The 17,997-nt window shown below is 43.8% G+C and overlaps 2 protein-coding genes across 3 annotated transcripts; one reads left to right on the top strand and one right to left on the bottom strand.

Moving 5' to 3' along the window:
• The first annotated feature begins 535 nt into the window (after window positions 1-535).
• LOC108237802 (TBC1 domain family member 10A) lies at window positions 536-12,059 on the top strand. Of its 2 annotated transcripts, none has more exons than XM_017419496.3 (10): window positions 536-975; window positions 2,748-3,731; window positions 4,382-4,481; window positions 4,585-4,692; window positions 5,149-5,255; window positions 5,462-5,576; window positions 6,866-6,931; window positions 7,021-7,210; window positions 7,836-7,990; window positions 8,134-12,059. In XM_017419496.3, exons 2-10 carry the CDS (start codon window positions 2,764-2,766, stop codon window positions 9,034-9,036), a joined length of 2,712 nt encoding a protein of 903 aa, XP_017274985.1. In that variant the 5' UTR covers window positions 536-975; window positions 2,748-2,763; the 3' UTR covers window positions 9,037-12,059. The 2 variants fall into 2 exon arrangements, with proteins under 2 accessions (XP_017274985.1, XP_017274986.1); XM_017419497.3 differs by having other exon boundaries at window positions 537-671.
• mylpfa (myosin light chain, phosphorylatable, fast skeletal muscle a) lies at window positions 11,784-15,184 on the bottom strand. Its single transcript, XM_017419484.3, has 7 exons — window positions 15,030-15,184; window positions 14,519-14,617; window positions 13,516-13,591; window positions 13,323-13,427; window positions 13,113-13,191; window positions 12,820-12,868; window positions 11,784-12,344 (listed from the first exon to the last, which is right to left on the bottom strand). The coding sequence occupies exons 1-7, from the start codon at window positions 15,030-15,032 to the stop codon at window positions 12,243-12,245; spliced, it is 513 nt and encodes a 170-aa protein (XP_017274973.1). The 5' UTR covers window positions 15,033-15,184; the 3' UTR covers window positions 11,784-12,242.
• Window positions 15,185-17,997: the final 2,813 nt, after the last annotated feature.

Genomic DNA, 17,997 nt, shown 5'->3' with positions numbered 1-17,997 from the left:
GTTAAATCTATGAAAAATAACAAAGATATGACAGTTTGACAGAAGTAAATACCACCAAGGAGGTGAGCTATGAGCTTAAAACTTGATAAACAAAAGCTGATCAGCTGAAGAATGGTAAACATTAACAATATTAATGAATACTATAACATTTTATCATGTAAACGTTGCTTACGTTTCAGCGTTTAAAGGTTAAACAGCATGAATGGGGGGAAACAAAACAGAATCCATGTGAACAAGACTGTGTGGTTGTGTTTTGGTTTATCACAAGTCAGTCTTCATGGAGATGGATTTGCTTTTCTTTAGGGAATTACTCCATCCAGTGGCACAAAATAATATACCAACGAACTGGTTTGAGTGGATATTTTTTTAATAAAACATTGCATTGTTCAACCGTCCTAAATACCGCACGAACAATGCTTATATATTAAATTTATTTAGAAGATAACCAGTGAAATATAAAAATGCTGAAACTTTAATGGTCATGTGTGGAAGGGAGGCTCCTGTACGTGTGCGTGCCCGACACCGTCAACGGGAGCGCGCACGCAGCTGTCAGTAGGAAATGCAGGCTGTTCGCGTTGGATGCACCCCTGCCGCTATTTGGATAAAATAATAACAAAAGAGTCGTTTCAGTTCATAATGGAGAGCCTCACTTAGTCGCCGGCTTTGATTCGGTGAGAATGGCTGGCTTTTCTAACCGAGGCGCTCAGCGTTAGCTAGGCTAACAGAAACAACACTAACAGCGCCGATGCTAATATCAGGCTAAAATAAGCTAACTCGGTTAGCCTGCCGCTCGCAGGACGTCTGCGCTTTCTAACTGCTCAGCCCCGCTCAGCGGTCCTGCCGTCGCTCTTTTTTCGTGCTCTTGTCAGACGGAGGAGGTTGCGGAACTAAGTTTACAGCTGTGGCGGGGGGACGAGCTTACAGGAACCCCCTGGCTCTCCAGGCGGACGGATCGCAGTGACACGCCGGTAGTCGGTGAGTTGGGTAGCGGAGATGGAAGTTGTGGTTGACCGGGGCGGTGGGCAGGGAGAGGCCGTGGACGCTGCTCTGCCGCAGGGCCCTGCCAGGCGAAGAGGGTGTTAATTGTCAGCTATTAGCAAACCATTAGCCTTGAATCGGGAAGTGGTGCTGCTTCGGCCTCTAGAGAGGATATGACAACAAAGAAAGTAGTTAGTACTACTGAAGCTTACTGATAGCGGTCCAGGACAACCTCTGGAGCCGCTTTATCAGCAGAAAAACCGGATCACCGGGTGTCAGGATGCTTTGTTGATGTTACATTCCTCTGCACCTGTACGTCTGTGTTGATGTAAATGTAAAAGTGATGCTGGGGGTTGTTTTGTCAGCTACATATTTGGCAATACAGCTTGCTCACTGCCTAAAAAGTTCCGGAAAATAAAATTACTACAGTGGCTGTTGGTGTTTTGATTTTGGGTGTGAGCTTGTCAAGATCTTTCTGTTTTTCATTAAGAAGTTGCTGAAACACTGAAACACAGATACCATTGTAATTTAACTGCATGAAAAATAATCCTGTTGCAAAAAAGGGACATATAGCAGATAAACAAATATGTACATTTACAGTTCCAACAATGTTGGGATTTTGTGTAAAATGTAAATAAAAACAGAATGAAATGGTTTGCAAATTTCACAAACCCATATTTTATTTATAGTGGATCATAGTAAACATATCAAATATTTAAACTATGAAATTGTACCCTCTTTGCAAAAGAGCAAGACATCTCCAGGTCCATGTCTCTCTGTGCAGCATCTCTTCTTCTTCTCCCATCAGTCTGTAAACATCTGGACCTGAGGAGAGCAGCTGCTGAATGTTGTCCCATTCTGTCTATAGAGAATTCTATCTTGGATAGGAGCAGATGTTGTTCTAAAACCTGGAGACACTTTTCAGAGGCACTAATGCACCCCCATACCATCAGAGAGGCAGGCTGGATGGTTTGGACCCGTCTGACCTCAGAACAGTTCTCCTCTTTGGTCCAGAGGAGACACATCTGTTCGCATCTGGCTTCTTCTTTGCCTGATAGAGCTTTAAGCAGCATTTGTGGACGGCACGGTGAACTGTGTTTCCAGACGATGATCTGTGGAAGTGTTCCTGAGCAGAACCAGAACCAGAACCTGATCACCAACATCCAGCCTTGACCTTTGACCTCAGAGGTTTCTCCACATTCTTCAAATCTTTTGACGATATTATGAATTGAGGAACAATATTCTGAAATTGTGTCACTATTCTTAGACAATTTTTCTCAGCCTGTTGAACCTGTGCCCATCTTTACTTCTAAAATGCTCTTTTTATCCCCACTTCTCTTACTGACCTGTAGCCAATTAACCTAATTAGTTGTAAAATGTTCCTCCAGCTGTTTCTTATTCATATCTCTTACTCTGACAGCCTTTTGTTGCTCCTGGAACAACTTTACAGATTTGTTGCTGCCATAAATTTCAGAATTACCTTATCTTTTTCCAAAAAGATACAATTTATTAGTTTCAACTTTTGATATGTTTGCTAAGTTCCATTGTGAATTAAAGATGGATTTTTGAAATTTGCAAACCATTTAATTCTGGGTTTTTTACATTTTACACAACGTCCCAACTTTTTCAATATTCGGGTTGTATTATCTGCTCCAGTTTAATGATTTTCATAGCTTATTTTTATGCATATTATGTTATGACTGAATGAACACCATCCCTATGGATAAAAATTGTTTTTATTGTTTTTTTCTTCTTCATTTGCCAACTAGAGATCAGAGTGGAACAATGGCCGAGCTGTCCACCTTATCTCAATCACCACCTCCGCTGGGTGATCTTCATGCAGCTCCACCCATTGGTCCTTCTCCATCAGTGCTGCCTGCTTCCAGCAATCCTGCTTCTGAGTCTGTCAAGGAGATGCCTTTACCCAAGTCTTCCCTGTACAACAACAAAGCTTTGACCACTCCTGCAGCCTTCTCAGGAGGTTCGCCTTTGACTCCCAACCAGTCTAGAAGTCCCACAACAGCTGCTTCTGAGACCTCCCCTCCACCACTGGTACAAAGAGCTGCTTCCCAAACAGAGGACTCAGCAGGGAATCAAACAGAGACTGAGGCGGACGTCAACAAGCTGGAGGTGGTGGCCGGTGAGCAAGCGGTCGCAGAACACTTGAATGCAGAAAGTGAACCCTCAGAACTGGTAGCTGAACCCTCAGCTCAGAGAACAGTGTTACAGGCGTCCCCATCTCCAGATCTAAATCCTGGTCCTAATCAGGATGTCAGTTCTGACCCAAACCCCGTCACAGACGATAGTCAATTTACCCAAATGAGTGTAGATTCCAACCCCACATCTGCACATTCAGCAACAGTTGATGAGGAGAAACCTCAGCCGCTCCAGCAAGCACAAAAACCTCAAAGTGAGCCTCCTCCTCCTCCTCCTTTGTCCCCAAAGCCCGATGCTTCCAGCGAAACCAGGAAGGGAGAACTTCCCACTACACCAAGCAGAAGCGGACAGTATAGCCCTACTGTCCCTCTGATCCACGAGCCGGTCATCCCCTTCCCAAACCCCAACCGAAAGCCGGCCCCTGACAACCTCAGCTATCTGGAATCAGCCAGCCTGATGTCAGGAACATTGGAGTCTCTGTCTGGACTGGGAGAAGATGGTAGCTCGATTGGCTCAGACTCAGAGATCAATGGCCAAACTATCAGACGCACTGATAAATATGGCTTCTTGGGTGGAAATCAGTATAGTGAAGGGAGGTAAGTCAGACAACATGCACCAATCACTCACTTCCTGCTATTGTGGGAACGGTAGCTGACAATTAGTCATATTCTCTCTTCGCTTTTTTTCTCTGAAGCGTAAAATAAGTGTGGCCTTTTAGGTCACATAAACGGTTTTAACAAGTAAACATACATTCTGCTCGAGTGTCTTTCTTTAGCTTCTTTGCTCCATTCACTTAAACTCAGCCTCTCTTCTCTGCTGCACTGAAGCGTATCTGTTTGTCCTTTATCTCCCCTTGGTCTGACTCAGATAGCGCTGAGAGCGGTTTTGTCAGTGTGTACTGACTCTGCGTGCACAGTTTCACCCTCCACACCCATCTGCTTTCTTCCTATTGTTTTTGGTCACACTGGCCACTGTTTATCTGGCTAATAATTGCACTTTCACATATAAATAATTCACATTTTATTAATCTGCCATTAATTTTGGCAGCTGATTCTGGTCGCTAATTAAAATTATCTTTGCCAAAGCAATCCAGCACCATGCAGAAATGACTGAGAGAGAAGTGAGGTGATACTTTTGCGTGTAGAATAACAGCGATTTAAATGCAACATTTTAATATTTAGAAGTGTGAGAGGGGAAGAAAAACACTCACCACTTCTGTCAGTAATGAAGCGAACTTTTGTTGCAGCGAAAAGGAAGTTCGAGTTGAAGTTGCCAGGCAGAGGGAGATGAAATGGCTCGATATGTTCAGCCACTGGGATAAGTGGATCAAACATCGCTTCATGAAGGTATATGTGGCAGCCGCTGAGCCGGATTTATGCGTGGCTACAAATGAGACGAGTGATGGCAGTGCGTGGATGTGTCCTGATGTAAGGTGTGTCTGCATTATAGGTGAAGCTGCGCTGCAGGAAGGGGATCCCATCCTCTCTCAGGTGCAGAGCCTGGCAGTTACTCTCCAATAGTGAGGAGCTTTTAATGGCCAACCCTGGGAAATTTGAGGTAACTCCATATTTACTCACCAACATGTTCGGTTTTACTTTTAAATTTAGCTCTATAAAAGCTCTACTTTAATGAAAATCGTTGTTGTCTTGTACGTCTGAATCAGCCACAGCGGTTTGATTTCAATGACCTGAATTTGGGGCCGGTGTGGCAGGAGTTTGGGGTTGAGTCGGGCAGTTTTAGCTCCAAGGGTCCTAAAGGGCTGCAGAAGCAGACCAAATAAGCTGTAAGCCTCTTATCAGGACCAGTAATCCACCCAGTCAGGGCCCGGCCTGGGCCTGAGACCCATTGTCTCAGTCATATAAGGAACCTTTTCTCTTCCACCTGTTTTAGGTTGTTCCTTAAAGTGACTTTTACTGCATTGTCCTCTTTAAAGGCCACCCTGTAGAATTAGAAAATGACTCCACAGATATCTGAGAATTAAACTGAAGCTTGTCTTATTTTTCTTCACTGCAGGAGCTGGAGAGAGAGCCGGGTGAGGCTAAATGGCTGGACATTATCGAGAAGGATCTTCACAGGCAGTTCCCCTTTCATGAGATGTTTGCTGCTCGTGGCGGTCATGGGTAAAATTACCCTCATACCCAGATATGTATAAGTAATGAAAAAAACAGTGCCTCAGGGTTTCCCACATAATTTTAACAAGAATAAGAGTATTGCAAAGAGAAGAAATTACAAAAAAATGCGATCTGGATTTATCTACAAACGTGGAGGGGTTCCATCAGAGACTCTCATGTTGGCTGTTGGGTAATTGAGTCTTTTCTCCCTGCAGACAACAGGATCTCTTCAGAATCCTGAAGGCCTACACCATCTACCGGCCTGACGAGGGCTACTGCCAGGCCCAGGCTCCGGTGGCTGCGGTGCTGCTGATGCACATGCCTGCAGAGGTGAGAGCTTCTCCTGAGGGTAAATGGCAATAAAATGGTGCAATTTTCTTTTACTAAACATGAAATAGATTTGGATTTCAGGGAATGCTTTTAACCAGCAGTGTAGTAGGATGAATTTAAAATTTCCTTACTTTGTTCCTAACTTTATATTCAATAATCCCAACCTAAAGAACTCACAGGAGTTTAATTCGTAGCACCGAGTCACACTCAGATTGTTTTCTCCGTGTGTGCAGTCCTTGTTTACTTACAAACCATAGATGTTTTAATCCAACCTTACTTTCTTTCTGTTTCTACTCAACCTACACAGAACAGAAGAGAGTGGGCAGAGTGAGAAAACTAAACATAACTGAATAAAGTTTCAGGTTTAAAAAGTCACAGATTTCAGTTTCACACAAGAACAAAGAGGCAGTGTGTAGATTTATTTTTTTATTTTCGTCATTTTTCTGTGGGGGAACTGCTGTGGAAACGGGTGGAATGCTCCCTCCGGGTCGGGAGTGAGGCGGTCTCTGGGAGACTGTGTGGGAGTCTTGTTCCTTAGTGATGGTGGGATGGATCGACGGTTCGGGGCTTCGTCCTCAGTGATGAGGCCGTATTTTGGTCTAGCGTGGTGAAGAAAGAGCCGAGTCGAAGGGCAAAACCCTCGATTCACTGGTCCATCCACGTTCCAACCCTCACCTGTGGTCATGAGGTTTGGTTCCTTCGTAGGGCGAAGGATCTCTCACCTTAGAGATAAGGTGAGGTGGTTCATCTGATCAGGACGCCTCCCTTTGAAGTTTTTTTTGGGCACATCCCACTGGGAGGAGACCTCGGGGAAGACCCAGAACTCTCTGGAGGGATCATGGATCCTCTCTGGTCTGGGAACTCCTCGGGATCCTCCAGGAGGATCTGGAGAGTCTCTGAGGGGACGGAGGTCTGGGTTTTCCTCCTGGACCCAGCCACAGATAAGCAGTAGAAGATGGATGGATGAATTTTATGTTCATCACTCATTATAATTTTATTAGCACACAGTGTCAAACTGTTTTCTGTAATCTGTTCATCAGAACTGTTTATTATTTTGTTATTACTTCATTCTTTGCTGCGAGGTTTTAAAATAGCTGCTTTTTTATTCAGTGCTGCAGCTGCAAGACAAACAGCAGAGTTATAAATATTATAAGCTTTTATTTCCAGGACAAATAACAAAATAAAAGTTAAAATATAGATGTTTGAACACACTGCATTATATTAACCTTTTAACACTGTGTGTAGATGTTTGTTAACCATAAATGTTTTAATTTGTTTGTGTTTTACAGCAAGCTTTTTGGTGCCTCGTCCAGATCTGTGAGAAGTATCTTCCTGGTTACTACAGCGCCGGGCTGGTGAGTGAATAAAGACACTTTCTGGTTTAATTCTGAGAGGTTCTCAGATCTGCTGATGCACCATTCTTCTTTTTATTTTGTTTTTTTAGGAAGCGATTCAGCTCGACGGCGAGATCTTCTTCTCTCTTCTGAGGCGTACGTGTCCCATGGCGTACCGCCATCTCAAGAAGTTCAAGATCGACCCGATTCTCTACATGACCGAGTGGTTCATGTGCATCTTCTCGCGCACGTTACCGTGGTCCTCTGTCCTGCGTGTGTGGGATATGTTCTTCTGTGAAGGTATAACTGCACAAACGGCTCATTTAACCTTTAACTCGTGGTAAACTTCATGAAATGACTAGAATGTTAAAGTTACTTGTTGCAAAGCATGAAAGTATGAAGTGGTTGGTATCAGCATTCGGATCGGTCCGCACACCGCTGCTGGCTGTAGCCTGTGTCGGTCAGAATCAGCCGGGAATATAAGAGTGAATCTGCTGCTGAACGTGAAAAGACAAAGATGGAGTAAGACAGCTGTCAGGGATGAATACTGGAGAACGAGCAGCTTTAGAAAAACTTCTTTTAGACCCGAAAGTTGACCGTTTTTCTCTGCGTATGTTACTCAACAAGCCTGAGTGTCAAACCGTAGCTGCACATCAAAAACACATCATGTGTTTTTGGTCACTTTGGCTGTTTCTGTAGGTAAACTAACTCATGTTAAATTTACTTACAGTTTTTTAATTTAAGGACACATTAACCGTCGATCTAAGATTTAGTTTTTTACTTTATGGTATTTTTGTTTTTGGTCCATCTTCGTGTCTTTGCAGTGATTACCTTTAATTTTAACTTTGGCTGTAAAAGAACTTCTGGTTGAAATGTCCTGATTTTGTTGTTTGACAGAAACTTAATTAGAAATCTGTGGTTGTAGGAGTGAAGATCGTGTTTCGTGTGGGCTTGGTGCTGCTGAAACAGATGCTGGGCTCCGTGGATAAACTTCGGGAGCTTCAGGGCATGTATGAGACCATGGAGCGTCTCCGAAACATCTCGCCTGACACTATCCGAGAGGACGTTCTGGTACAAGAGGTGAGTCTTTCTGTCTGTGAGCTGCACACAAACAAACCGGGCTTCTGTTTTTACTCAGAAACATGAGTTCTGAGTCACTTTTCTGTGTACGACTCCTCACTTCCTCTGTCTGTCTCGCTCTCGTCTGACGTGTCGACGTCCAGATCATAACGCTCCCAGTGACCGAGGCTCTCATCGAGAGGGAGTGTAGCGTCCAGGTGAGGAAATGGAGGGAGTCGAGAGGCGAGCTGATGCACCAGCCCGGCCGTCGCCTTCATGGTACAAGAGCTATTTATGAGCACAAGCGGCGCGCCGCCTCCATCAGCTCCGGCGGCAGCCTCTCCTTCCTCGGAAGCCCCATCCCGCCACCAGGACCCCTCAGGGCTTCCTCCAGCCTCCTCTCACTCCCTGGCTTCCGTAAGTCTAAGGCTCCTTTCTTCACCCAAACTAAGAAGAGCTCCTATTCGGGCACTCCAGGTATGGAGGTCCTGCCTCCTCACTCTCCACCTGCAAGCTCGAGCCGAGGCCCGAGCCAGAAGCCGCCTCTTCCTCCAGGCCAAAAGCCCACAGCGCCCCACGTTCAAAGTCCTTTAGTTGTGAGTGCAGCCGGATCATCCCAAGAGCCCCAACAAACTGCAGGGGGCACCCCAGCACAGAGCCAGCCTGATTCTGCAGCTCCCATCCAAAACACCCCCCCGCCCAACACCCTGTCCCCCACCCCTCTGATCGTCTCAGAGCAAATCACTCCCTCCATCCCGTCTCCCACCGCAAACAACGCCCCTCTGCAGCCATGCCCAGATTCCCAGAAAGAAGCTGCGCCATCGGCTTCCGCAGAGGAGGAAGGGAAGAAGAAGAAGAAAAGCAAAGAAGACAAGAAGAAGGAAAAGGAAGATGAGAAGAAAAAGCTGAAAGACAAGAAGGAGAAGGAGAAGGTCGAAAGGGAGAAGGCCAAGAAGGAGAAAGAGAGGCAAGAAAAAGAGAAAAAGAAAGGGGGGAAGAAAAAGGACAAAGGGGGAGGAGAGGCGGAGGAGAAAAACGGAGCTGCAGCAGCAAAAGAGTCGGCCTAGTTTGTTTGTTTGTTTGTTTGTTTGTTTTCCCCCCGTCATTCCAGGATAAAGAAAAGGGAGGCTGAACAAAAAGAGGTCAAAGAAAAAAAGTCAGAATTATAAAAGATGTGTGATATAAGTTAAAGACTGATGGAGACGACTGGATTCTGCTTTTATTAGCAGCTCGAGGGACATTTTGTCTCTCGCTCAATGTCCCCCCCCCCCCTCTAAGATTTATGGACATGAGACAAACACTTTCAACTGGAGCACAGGCTGTCTGTCTGATTTGTTTTCATACTGCTTTTATTTTTGTTTTATTTTTATTTTTTACGAGTTGGATGGCAGTTCATAAAGGTCATAAAGCAAACTTTTATAGAAATGGTGGCATGGATGGTCAAAAAAAAAAAAAAAAACAAAGTCTAACTTCAGTATTTAGGATCCTGATAACACTCCAGCTGTTGTGTAACGTCTCCTCTGTGGAAACAACTGGATATTTGGGTGAAAACGAACCCTAGAAGTCATCTCAGATGTCAGCACTGATGCTGAGGGCGTATTTATTGTCTTGGTAAATGTTTTTAGCGTGAGTCTTAGTAGTGTAGTGAACTGTGTAAATGTTCTTAGTGTGCTCTCTTTATGCCTGCTTTTTTCCTGTCATTTCAAACTAACTGAACCCTTTTTTTTGTGGTTCTTCACTTTATTCTGCTGCGGGAGCAGATCGAAACGGGCGGCACAGATACAGGGAGGGGGGTGAAAGTAGGAGCAGACGCAGATAGCGAATAGAAAACGTCACTTTTAACGGGTTGTCTTAGCTTAGGAGGGTTTTTTTCCGTGATAAAAGTTACACAAAGCGCTTTTTTTTTCACTTCAGGCCTCCAGTTAGTTTAAATTTGTCTGAGGCTGAAATTTAAACCCAGCTGAATTAGTAATCTGCCTGTGTGCCCCCCCTCCGAGCAGCGCGCTGCAAACCAAACGTCTTTCTTTAAATTTAGTATTAGTTTTGATTCAAGCGATCAAAATGGCGCAAGCGTCAGAACGTGAGTCTGAAAACATGAAGGATGTGTTTTGCACTCGCTCCCTGGTGCTGAAACCCGGCCTCCACGTCTGAAAAGCTCTGCCTCGAGGACCTATAGGAAGGTGCCAGGTGTGCCAATGTAGCATTAACCTCTGACCGATGGTGTATTTATGTACAAAGTGGTTAATTTAATCAGATATAGTATATTATGAATTATTATTTTTCTATAGGAGACACCTGGTGGACTGGAACGGAGTGTAGTTGCAGCAGGATCTGTTTTTTTGTTTTCTTTGCACGTCATATCCTCTGCTTTTACACATCAAACTCAGCGCGCGTCTTTGCTTTTATTTAAGTTTACTGTCGTCGTCGTGTTCACGAGTCTCCGGTTTGTTGGAGCACAGTATTAAAACAGACTCGAGCGGATTAATAGGCCTCCGACAGAACAAACTGTGAGAGGACGGATTCAGGCAGAATATTTGGGAGCGGAAGGTCTTTGTACTGTAAAATGTACTGAAGGAGAAACTTTAATTATGTCTGAGCAGTTTGTGTTTTAACGTTCATAATTAACTCTAATCTATTGACACTCGGTGCTGCGTCCTGCGACACGTTGATGCGCAAACAGGAAGCAGTTCTGGCTAAAACAAACAAACGTTGACTCTCTAACTGTTCTGTTTCATAGGTAATAATTAGGGAGGCTTTCGTGTTAATGTGCATCGTTTTTTATTCATTTTGGGTCTCTACCTGGATGTATTTTATCCCTCCTCTGTCTTGTGTTTGTGCGGTTAATCCGGACACGTCTATGCAAACCTTCCTCCGTTACGACTGTTGATGTGCGTGGCGGCAGCAGCACTGATCTAATCGAGAGTGGTGCCACGGAAAAAATGAATTCTGTGCTTCAGGCTGCAGATGCTCAGGCCTGCGGACTGTGATATTTCATGAGCAATACCTCCGATCGGCTCATGCCTGACGATGGTGTCATTTAGTCCTGAGAGCTGCAGACATGGTGAGGAAACGAGTCCGACACTTTGCTCTGCAATACCGAGGATTAATAATAAAAAAAAAGGTTTGTTTCCATCCTCTGTTCTGTGTGACATTTGATTTGGGAGCGACTGATCCGAACACAAACAGGAATGAAAAAAGAAGAAAGTGTCAACCATTTCTCGCCACGCTGTTTTTGTCTTTTGTGGGGGTTTTTTTGTTTGTTTTTTTAAGTTTACGTGTCACTCTCTCTGGTGAAAGTGAAATAAAATCATAGCTAATTGAATTCATTCCTTCAGATTTAAAACTGATGTATTTATAATTAATGAGAATGACAGTTGTGATGAGTAATAAACCATAATATATTAAATCGTCTTTGTGTTTTTTAATGTGGCGGATCTGCTTTAAAACTTGATATGTGTATAAAAATATTCTGAAATTGTGGTTAGATTGGAAAGGACGATGTTTAGTTTTAAGCCCATTTAGTTAGTTTATTCTTTCTGGGTGATTTTAACAGATTTCAGGCTCCAAATGGTGCTGAAGTCCTTCAAGGCTGCCCTGCAGAGCCACTGAAAAGGCACACAATGTACAAAAAGTAAAGTGGTTTTATTCACATTTTGTCCCTTTTATTCATTACAGAGGAAAGGCAATGAAGGTTAGTCGTTTCCAGACAGCTTATGGAAAAAAAGGTGATTTATTGAAAGCAGGAAGGAGCGGAGGGAAAGAAATCGAAGACTTAAATGTTTTCTTTCGTCCCGTTCTCTCCATCCCTTCTGCCTCTTGGTTTCACTTTTCAAGGAAGGAAAGCCGTCATCACTTTAAGGATGCAACTTTTTTTTTTTCTTTGTTTTTAAATTAAATTTCCCCTCACTGCTCATACCAAAGAGGACATCTTCATACTTTAGAGTGAGGTCCTCTCAGCTGTTAACGGGTTTCATTCGGAGGACGAAGTGACGAGGCAGACAAAGAGGTGGTCTGAGTCAAACTTCAGGTTGGAAATGATGTTACAGGATAATTTTATTGAAAAAAAAAAATCATCCCTATTCCCCATAAGCAAACATAGACAGCCCATGGGCCCGACCATCCCAGGCGTCAGTGTGACAAGTCTTTGGTTTGAACATGAGAGGCTGAGCACATGGGTTCACACAGAAGGTGAGCGGGGAGGAAGAGGAGGAAAGGAGAAAGGGAAGGCAGAAAGCAGAGGGATAGCTGTCTTTCTTGTCTTCTGGTTTTCTCTTTACTCCTCCTTCTCCTCTCCGTGTGTGATGACGTAGCAGATGTTCTTGTAGTCTACGTTGCCGGCCACATCTGGGGGGAAGGCGGCCCACATGTTCTTAATCTGAGGGAGAAAATCCGGCTCGTTAATCGATTCCACGTCAGAGGAGAAATAAAACGCCAACATCTGTTTGAGCTTAAAAAACAACAGGAACTGACACAACTCGCTGCAAAGCATGAAAACAAACAAAACTAAAGGTTATCCTGAACTTTATCTTCGTTTGAAAGTTTTTAGATGCGCAATTCTAAAATGAGGGTCCACGCTCAATGTAAACAAAGCTGAATCCGCTGAAAACAGCTTGAGTCACGTGACTGACTGTAATCTGTGCAGGTAAATAAATACGGTAGAATCGGACAAGCGATTACGTGGAAATAATCATTAATTCTCTTCACTCTTTCCGTAGGTAAACAAACGCACCTGGCATCTGGCGACAAATCTGTCTTACAAATTTTTAATTTAAGGACATATTAACTGTGGATAAAACTGTGGAATTTAAGTTTATTTCTGAATATTTTTGCCCGGTTTTGGTGATTCTTACCTCTTCTGGGGTGAACCTGTCACACTGAGTGGTCAGGAGCTCCTGCAGGCTGGAAAACACAAGCAAAAAAAAACAGATTTAGGACGTTTAAAACATGATTAAGACTCTCCTGACCAGTCTAGAACGTGGAACATCTAAAAGAACCTGATCAGAACATCTAAGACGTCTAAAATTTGAATAAAAATGAATATTTAGGTGCTCAGCATGCAAGGGTTTTAAAACAAACTTAAATGAAGATGAATTCTGTATTTGAATAGCAGTAATAAGTATTATTATTATTATTTAATCCTTACAATTCCTTCTTGATGGTTCCAGTACCCTCTGGGTCCAGGACTTTGAAGGAAGAGAGGATGACGTCCTCGGGGTCAGCGCCTGATGAGGAAAGGAGGAAGAGGAGGAAGGAGGGCCCAGTTGGTTTAATTTATCCCCAAAATGTTGTTCGGAGCACATTTCCTGAAGCCACGTTTACAAACTAAACCGTTCAGAAAAATGAAAAGGCCCACCCTTCAGCTTCTCTCCAAACATGGTGAGGAAGACGGTGAAGTTGATGGGGCCGCTGGCTTCCTTGATCATGGCCTCCAGCTCCTCATTCTTCACGTTCAGTTGACCTGAACGGAGCAGAAATTCAAACCGGGATGAGAAACGTGTCAAACGCAGCCGCAGCCGTTTCCTCCGGGAGCCGATCTAAGAACTCACCCATTGAGGCCAGCACGTCTCTCAGGTCATCTTTGCTGATGATGCCATCTCTGTTCTGGTCAATGATTGTGAAAGCCTGGGAGGAAGAAAACAGCGTGTAAAAGAGACCTGTTAACACTTTTATGGATTCTTCGGTTCGTTCATTAAAGCGGCAGCTGGAAAGTAACTTTGGGCACGTTTGTGAGAAAACGACTCGTGCTGTTAGAGGATATCGTGCAAAGCTGCAGCCAAGAAGTCAGACGTGGGGCTGAACTGACTCGGGAGGGGCTGGTGGGGCTTCTTAATGCCCCCTCGAGTCTTTTCTTACAAGTTAATTTGGGAACGCATCAGAAGCGAACAGCTGTCCACTGTAACTTAAGACAAACCTCGAGGACTCGGTCTCCAAACTTTCCCCTGACCCTATCACCTTCCTTTTCTATTTCTTACCCTCTCTCTTTCACACACACACACACACACACACATGGACACTAGCTTTTCTTGTGCTGAGAGCTACAAATACTTCCTACAGGCTGGTATGTTTCCATCTGTGGGACATGCCAAGATCATCCTAATCATCAAGTCGTACTCAAGAAGCCTGTATCGTTTACGGGAGGCATGCTTTCCATTTGGGGACACGTATCTATGGACAACAAACCCAAAACTCAGACACAATTATTATCCAATCTATTGATAGCATACCTGCGCGTGCTGTCTCTGAAATCTAAAGCTCACAGGATATCAGATCTGTAAAGCACTTTGTTTCTGCGTGCCCAGCCTCTCTGGGCTTTGAGGTAACAGCTGAAGCCAGAGGTCAAAGGTGAACAAAATACAGAGCGCTTTGAGCCGCTCTCCTATTCACATCCTTATTGAATCATCAAGGGAGCGGAGGAGGCGTGCAAGACAGCAACTGCTGTGGAAACCGATCTGAGAGCTGCTGAAGCGAACTCTAAATTTAATTTGTCGCTGACAGCCGAAACGTCGTCTGAAGCAGGGAATGAAATAAAGAGTGTCACAGCAGCCTCACCTCTTTGTACTCCTGAATCTGGCTCTGCTCAAACATGGAGAAGACGTTGGAGGAGCCGCTGTCTCCTGCTGCTGCCCTCCTCTTGGCCTTCTTTGGTGCCTGGATGATGAGAAATCCAAAAATTAATCTGGGATGCTACTGACACCTGTCCCCGAGCTGGATCCCTTCATATTAAACAATGTAGGCGACAAAAAATGTGTTTAAAAGTCACATCCAAAGTGTAATCATTAGGTTTCTTTATCCATTTATTAATTTAGTTCTCTACAACATGCTATTTATAAATAAAAGTAGAATTTACAGTGATTACAAAGAGCTCATTAGCATCCAAACAGCATCACAACAAACTACATAAATCCCTAAAACATCCACAAAAAGTTCATTATGTGTTGGCTGTTACAGCAGAATTCCATATCAAGCTGAAAACGAACAAAAAGCAGAATAAATCCCAAAAGGTTGGTTGTATTCCCCCGCTGATGCTTCCAGCACAGGATGCAGGCGCCCTGCTACTCACCATCTTCAGGCGTTAAAAGTGGAGCTTTGGGTGATCAAGAAAGAGCAGATAGTGTGAAGCCGCGTTAAACGTATATTCCCAGGAGCTTATATACTCCTCCTCGGGCCGGTCTATCTTTAGCCACAGCTTCAAGTTTGGATGGCGATATAAAAGAGAGAGAGTGTGGGAGAGAGAGGACGAACGCTGAACTGATGGCAAAAGCAACGGAGACAGAATGGCGGGACGGCTATCGCCTTACAGGAGATCAAAAATAGACTCAGGAGTCTTGGAATTAAGTAAACCTGATATGTGGGGGACTATGCAGTCCCACGTGGACTAATAAGGATATTCAGAACATAGATGCTTAGTTGGACCGCTGGACACTGTCCCTCCTCCCTCCTTCTGTCCACCTCCATACAGAAAGATGCCGCGGCCGCTCTCTGACTTTATTTTTGGTTCGTGATGTTCGTTGCGATTCTATATTTTATGCTCGCAGCTCTGCCCTGCGTGTGCACGGCTCTGTCGGATTTAAAGTTTTCCTGCAGACGGTGTTGTTCTGAATAAAACACACAAAGAATCACAAAAAGTCTTCTTCCTGCAGTGCAACCACATAAATAACAGCTAAAGACTCATCTTTGGTGTAGATGTAAAAGTGTTTTTCTTGTTGCATTAATGTAAATATCTTTTTTTCTGTTTGATTTGCAAACCTCCAGCCAGTTCTAATGGTGTGAAATTGGGTTTTGGTGCAACTAAACTGAATTACAAACACTAAAAATAAGATTTGCTGTATTTGTTTTGTAATAATTTCACTCCTGAAGACAGATAATCTGTAGAAATGACTCATTATGATGTCAGTTCGGTCTCCATCATCGTTTCGGTCAAACCTCGTGAATGATGTCAAGCGTGATTTCATGTAGTGTTGAAAGATCTGTTCACCTTCAAAGTACGTGTTGAGGATGACTGTCAGCTACTACCACGCCAAACTTTAGCTCAATATTTGTAAAAATGAACGCGTCACGGTCAGTTGTCCTTTTAGAAATGGGTTGACTCCACAGGTTTTTCAGTGGTAGACGCACATACAATCACTGCACTCTGAAAGTTTAATTTAACTTCCTCAGGTCGTGATATTTTGCTAACAATACAGACAAACATCATCGCCTCTCTCCTGCCACTTTAGCAGCTGGCGATAATAAAACTTTACAACCCAATGTGAAGTTTTTAGATGCTGGTATTTAAATGAGGAAGAGTATAAAACTCCTTCACAAATATGTCATAATTTATAGCAACTCTGGAGTAAAACGTTAAAAGAAATATAACATATTAACACACACGACAGGTGAGTTTTTGATTTGATAGAAAAACGATGTTTCTTAGTGTAAAGCTGTTGTCTCTCGTTGTTAACCTTTGACCTGAGCAGCTCCTCGTTTACTACAAAGGTGTGTCTGGTGGGTGGCCCCAGTTTGGAGCACTTTCCCACCTGTTGCTCCCCGCTCCCCCGCGCCGTCCGGCCCTCTTAAATATACAAGGATTACTTGGCAGGGTGATGGCAGCAGACATTCCCAGGGGAACATAAAAGTGACAGCTGAAGGCAACCAAAATAGCTAAATAAACTTGACCGCCTGCCAACATGCCGGTCCCCGGGAGCACAATGCTTCCCTTCATGTTTTTCTAAGGTTTTACATTCGTAATTACATCAGAGTTGATCCGTTTTGCTTTTATTATCAATTAGTTTTAATCTGGTTTATTGCTGTGATTGCTCTGATCTCCTCTACCTGATGAGCCGTGTCTCCGTCCTCCAGTCCTGCTGTAATGTGGATCAGCCAGACCTTTGTGTGGGGCATCAAGAGCCTAACACCTACGTCAGTTTCCCCCTTGTTCTCGTTGACCTTTGACCCCCGGGGGTCACCTGATGGCCGAGCAGCCGAGACAGGCTGGAGGCGGACAGATTACACAGATATTTAATAAACAAAACACAATAAGGACAAAATACAGCTAAAGAAACGACAAATACAGTGTGAGCGCTGAACCACTGGAGGAGCTGCAACTGAGATTTTAAAGCTAAAAGAAGCTTAATACTAGCTAAAAGCTAAAAATGGACCAGGTTTGCTAAAGGCTAGAAGAGCAAAAAGGAAGCTAAAGTTTCTTGCAACTTTAGTTTTAACCTCACCTTTTGCTACTATTAACCTTTTTCCTCTTTTAGCTAGTGTTCTGCTACTTTTAGCTTTTAATCAGCCTTTCACTACTTTTAGCTTTTAGCTAACCTTTGGCTGCTTTGAGCTAGTGTTACTGCTTTCACTTTTAATTAGCCTTCTGATACTTTTAGCCTTTAGCTACCACATTGCTTCTTTTAGCTTCAACAACAGAGTTTCGGCTTCTTCAGCACATTTCAGCTGTCGTTCAGTTTCTCTAGTTTAACAGTTTTAAAATATAATAAAAGAAAATCACCTTTTTCTTGTACTTTTGACTGTTTTTACACATTTTGTGTTTTCAGATTTACCCTTTAAGGCAGAAATGTTTGCAGACATTGAAGTAAACGTTTCAGTGGAGTCCCGTTTCTGGAGAACTTTATTGTCAACGTCCCTCTCATGAATAACAGCTTGTCCCTTAAAATAGGACAGGAAGCTGCCGGACGTCTCAGCCGCTGAACTTTACTCACTTCCTAACGGGTTTTGCATACGGCTGTCATGTGTGTTTTCCTACAGGTGTGTGTTCACGGCGTGAGGCTGCCGGTGTAAAGTGACACATCAATCACTTTCTAGACCATCTGGTATGTTTGTCTTTACGGTCTGGAATGTGAAGAAGCTGCAGCATCAGCCTATGGGGAGGACGGCGAGACACGAGACACGAGAGACGTCTGATTACCCAGAAGCCTCAGGTTCCTCTGTTTGGTTATTTGACTCTGAATGATGGTTTTACAACAGGAGAGATAGATAGATAGACAGACAGACAGACAGACAGAAACACAGACACACACACAGACAGACAGACA

This window comes from Kryptolebias marmoratus, linkage group LG12 (genome assembly GCF_001649575.2).
Source record: "Kryptolebias marmoratus isolate JLee-2015 linkage group LG12, ASM164957v2, whole genome shotgun sequence".
NCBI lineage: Eukaryota > Metazoa > Chordata > Actinopteri > Cyprinodontiformes > Rivulidae > Kryptolebias > Kryptolebias marmoratus.
Note: the sequence above shows the minus strand (reverse complement) of the source record. Positions and strands in the feature narration are given on the sequence as shown.

Bases quoted from the DNA above. Each gene is read 5' to 3' on its own strand.
- LOC108237802 (XM_017419496.3), top strand. From the start codon at position 2,764: ATGGCCGAGCTGTCCACCTTATCTCAATCACCACCTCCGCTGGGTGAT. The intron at 3,732-4,381 runs GTAAGTCAGACA...CTTTTGTTGCAG, and splicing joins AATCAGTATAGTGAAGGGAG to CGAAAAGGAAGTTCGAGTTG. The intron at 6,932-7,020 runs GTGAGTGAATAA...TTGTTTTTTTAG, and splicing joins GTTACTACAGCGCCGGGCTG to GAAGCGATTCAGCTCGACGG.
- mylpfa (XM_017419484.3), bottom strand. The intron at 13,428-13,515 runs GTGAGTTCTTAG...TGCTCCGTTCAG, and splicing joins AGACGTGCTGGCCTCAATGG to GTCAACTGAACGTGAAGAAT. The intron at 13,192-13,322 runs GTGGGCCTTTTC...TTTCCTCATCAG, and splicing joins GTTTGGAGAGAAGCTGAAGG to GCGCTGACCCCGAGGACGTC.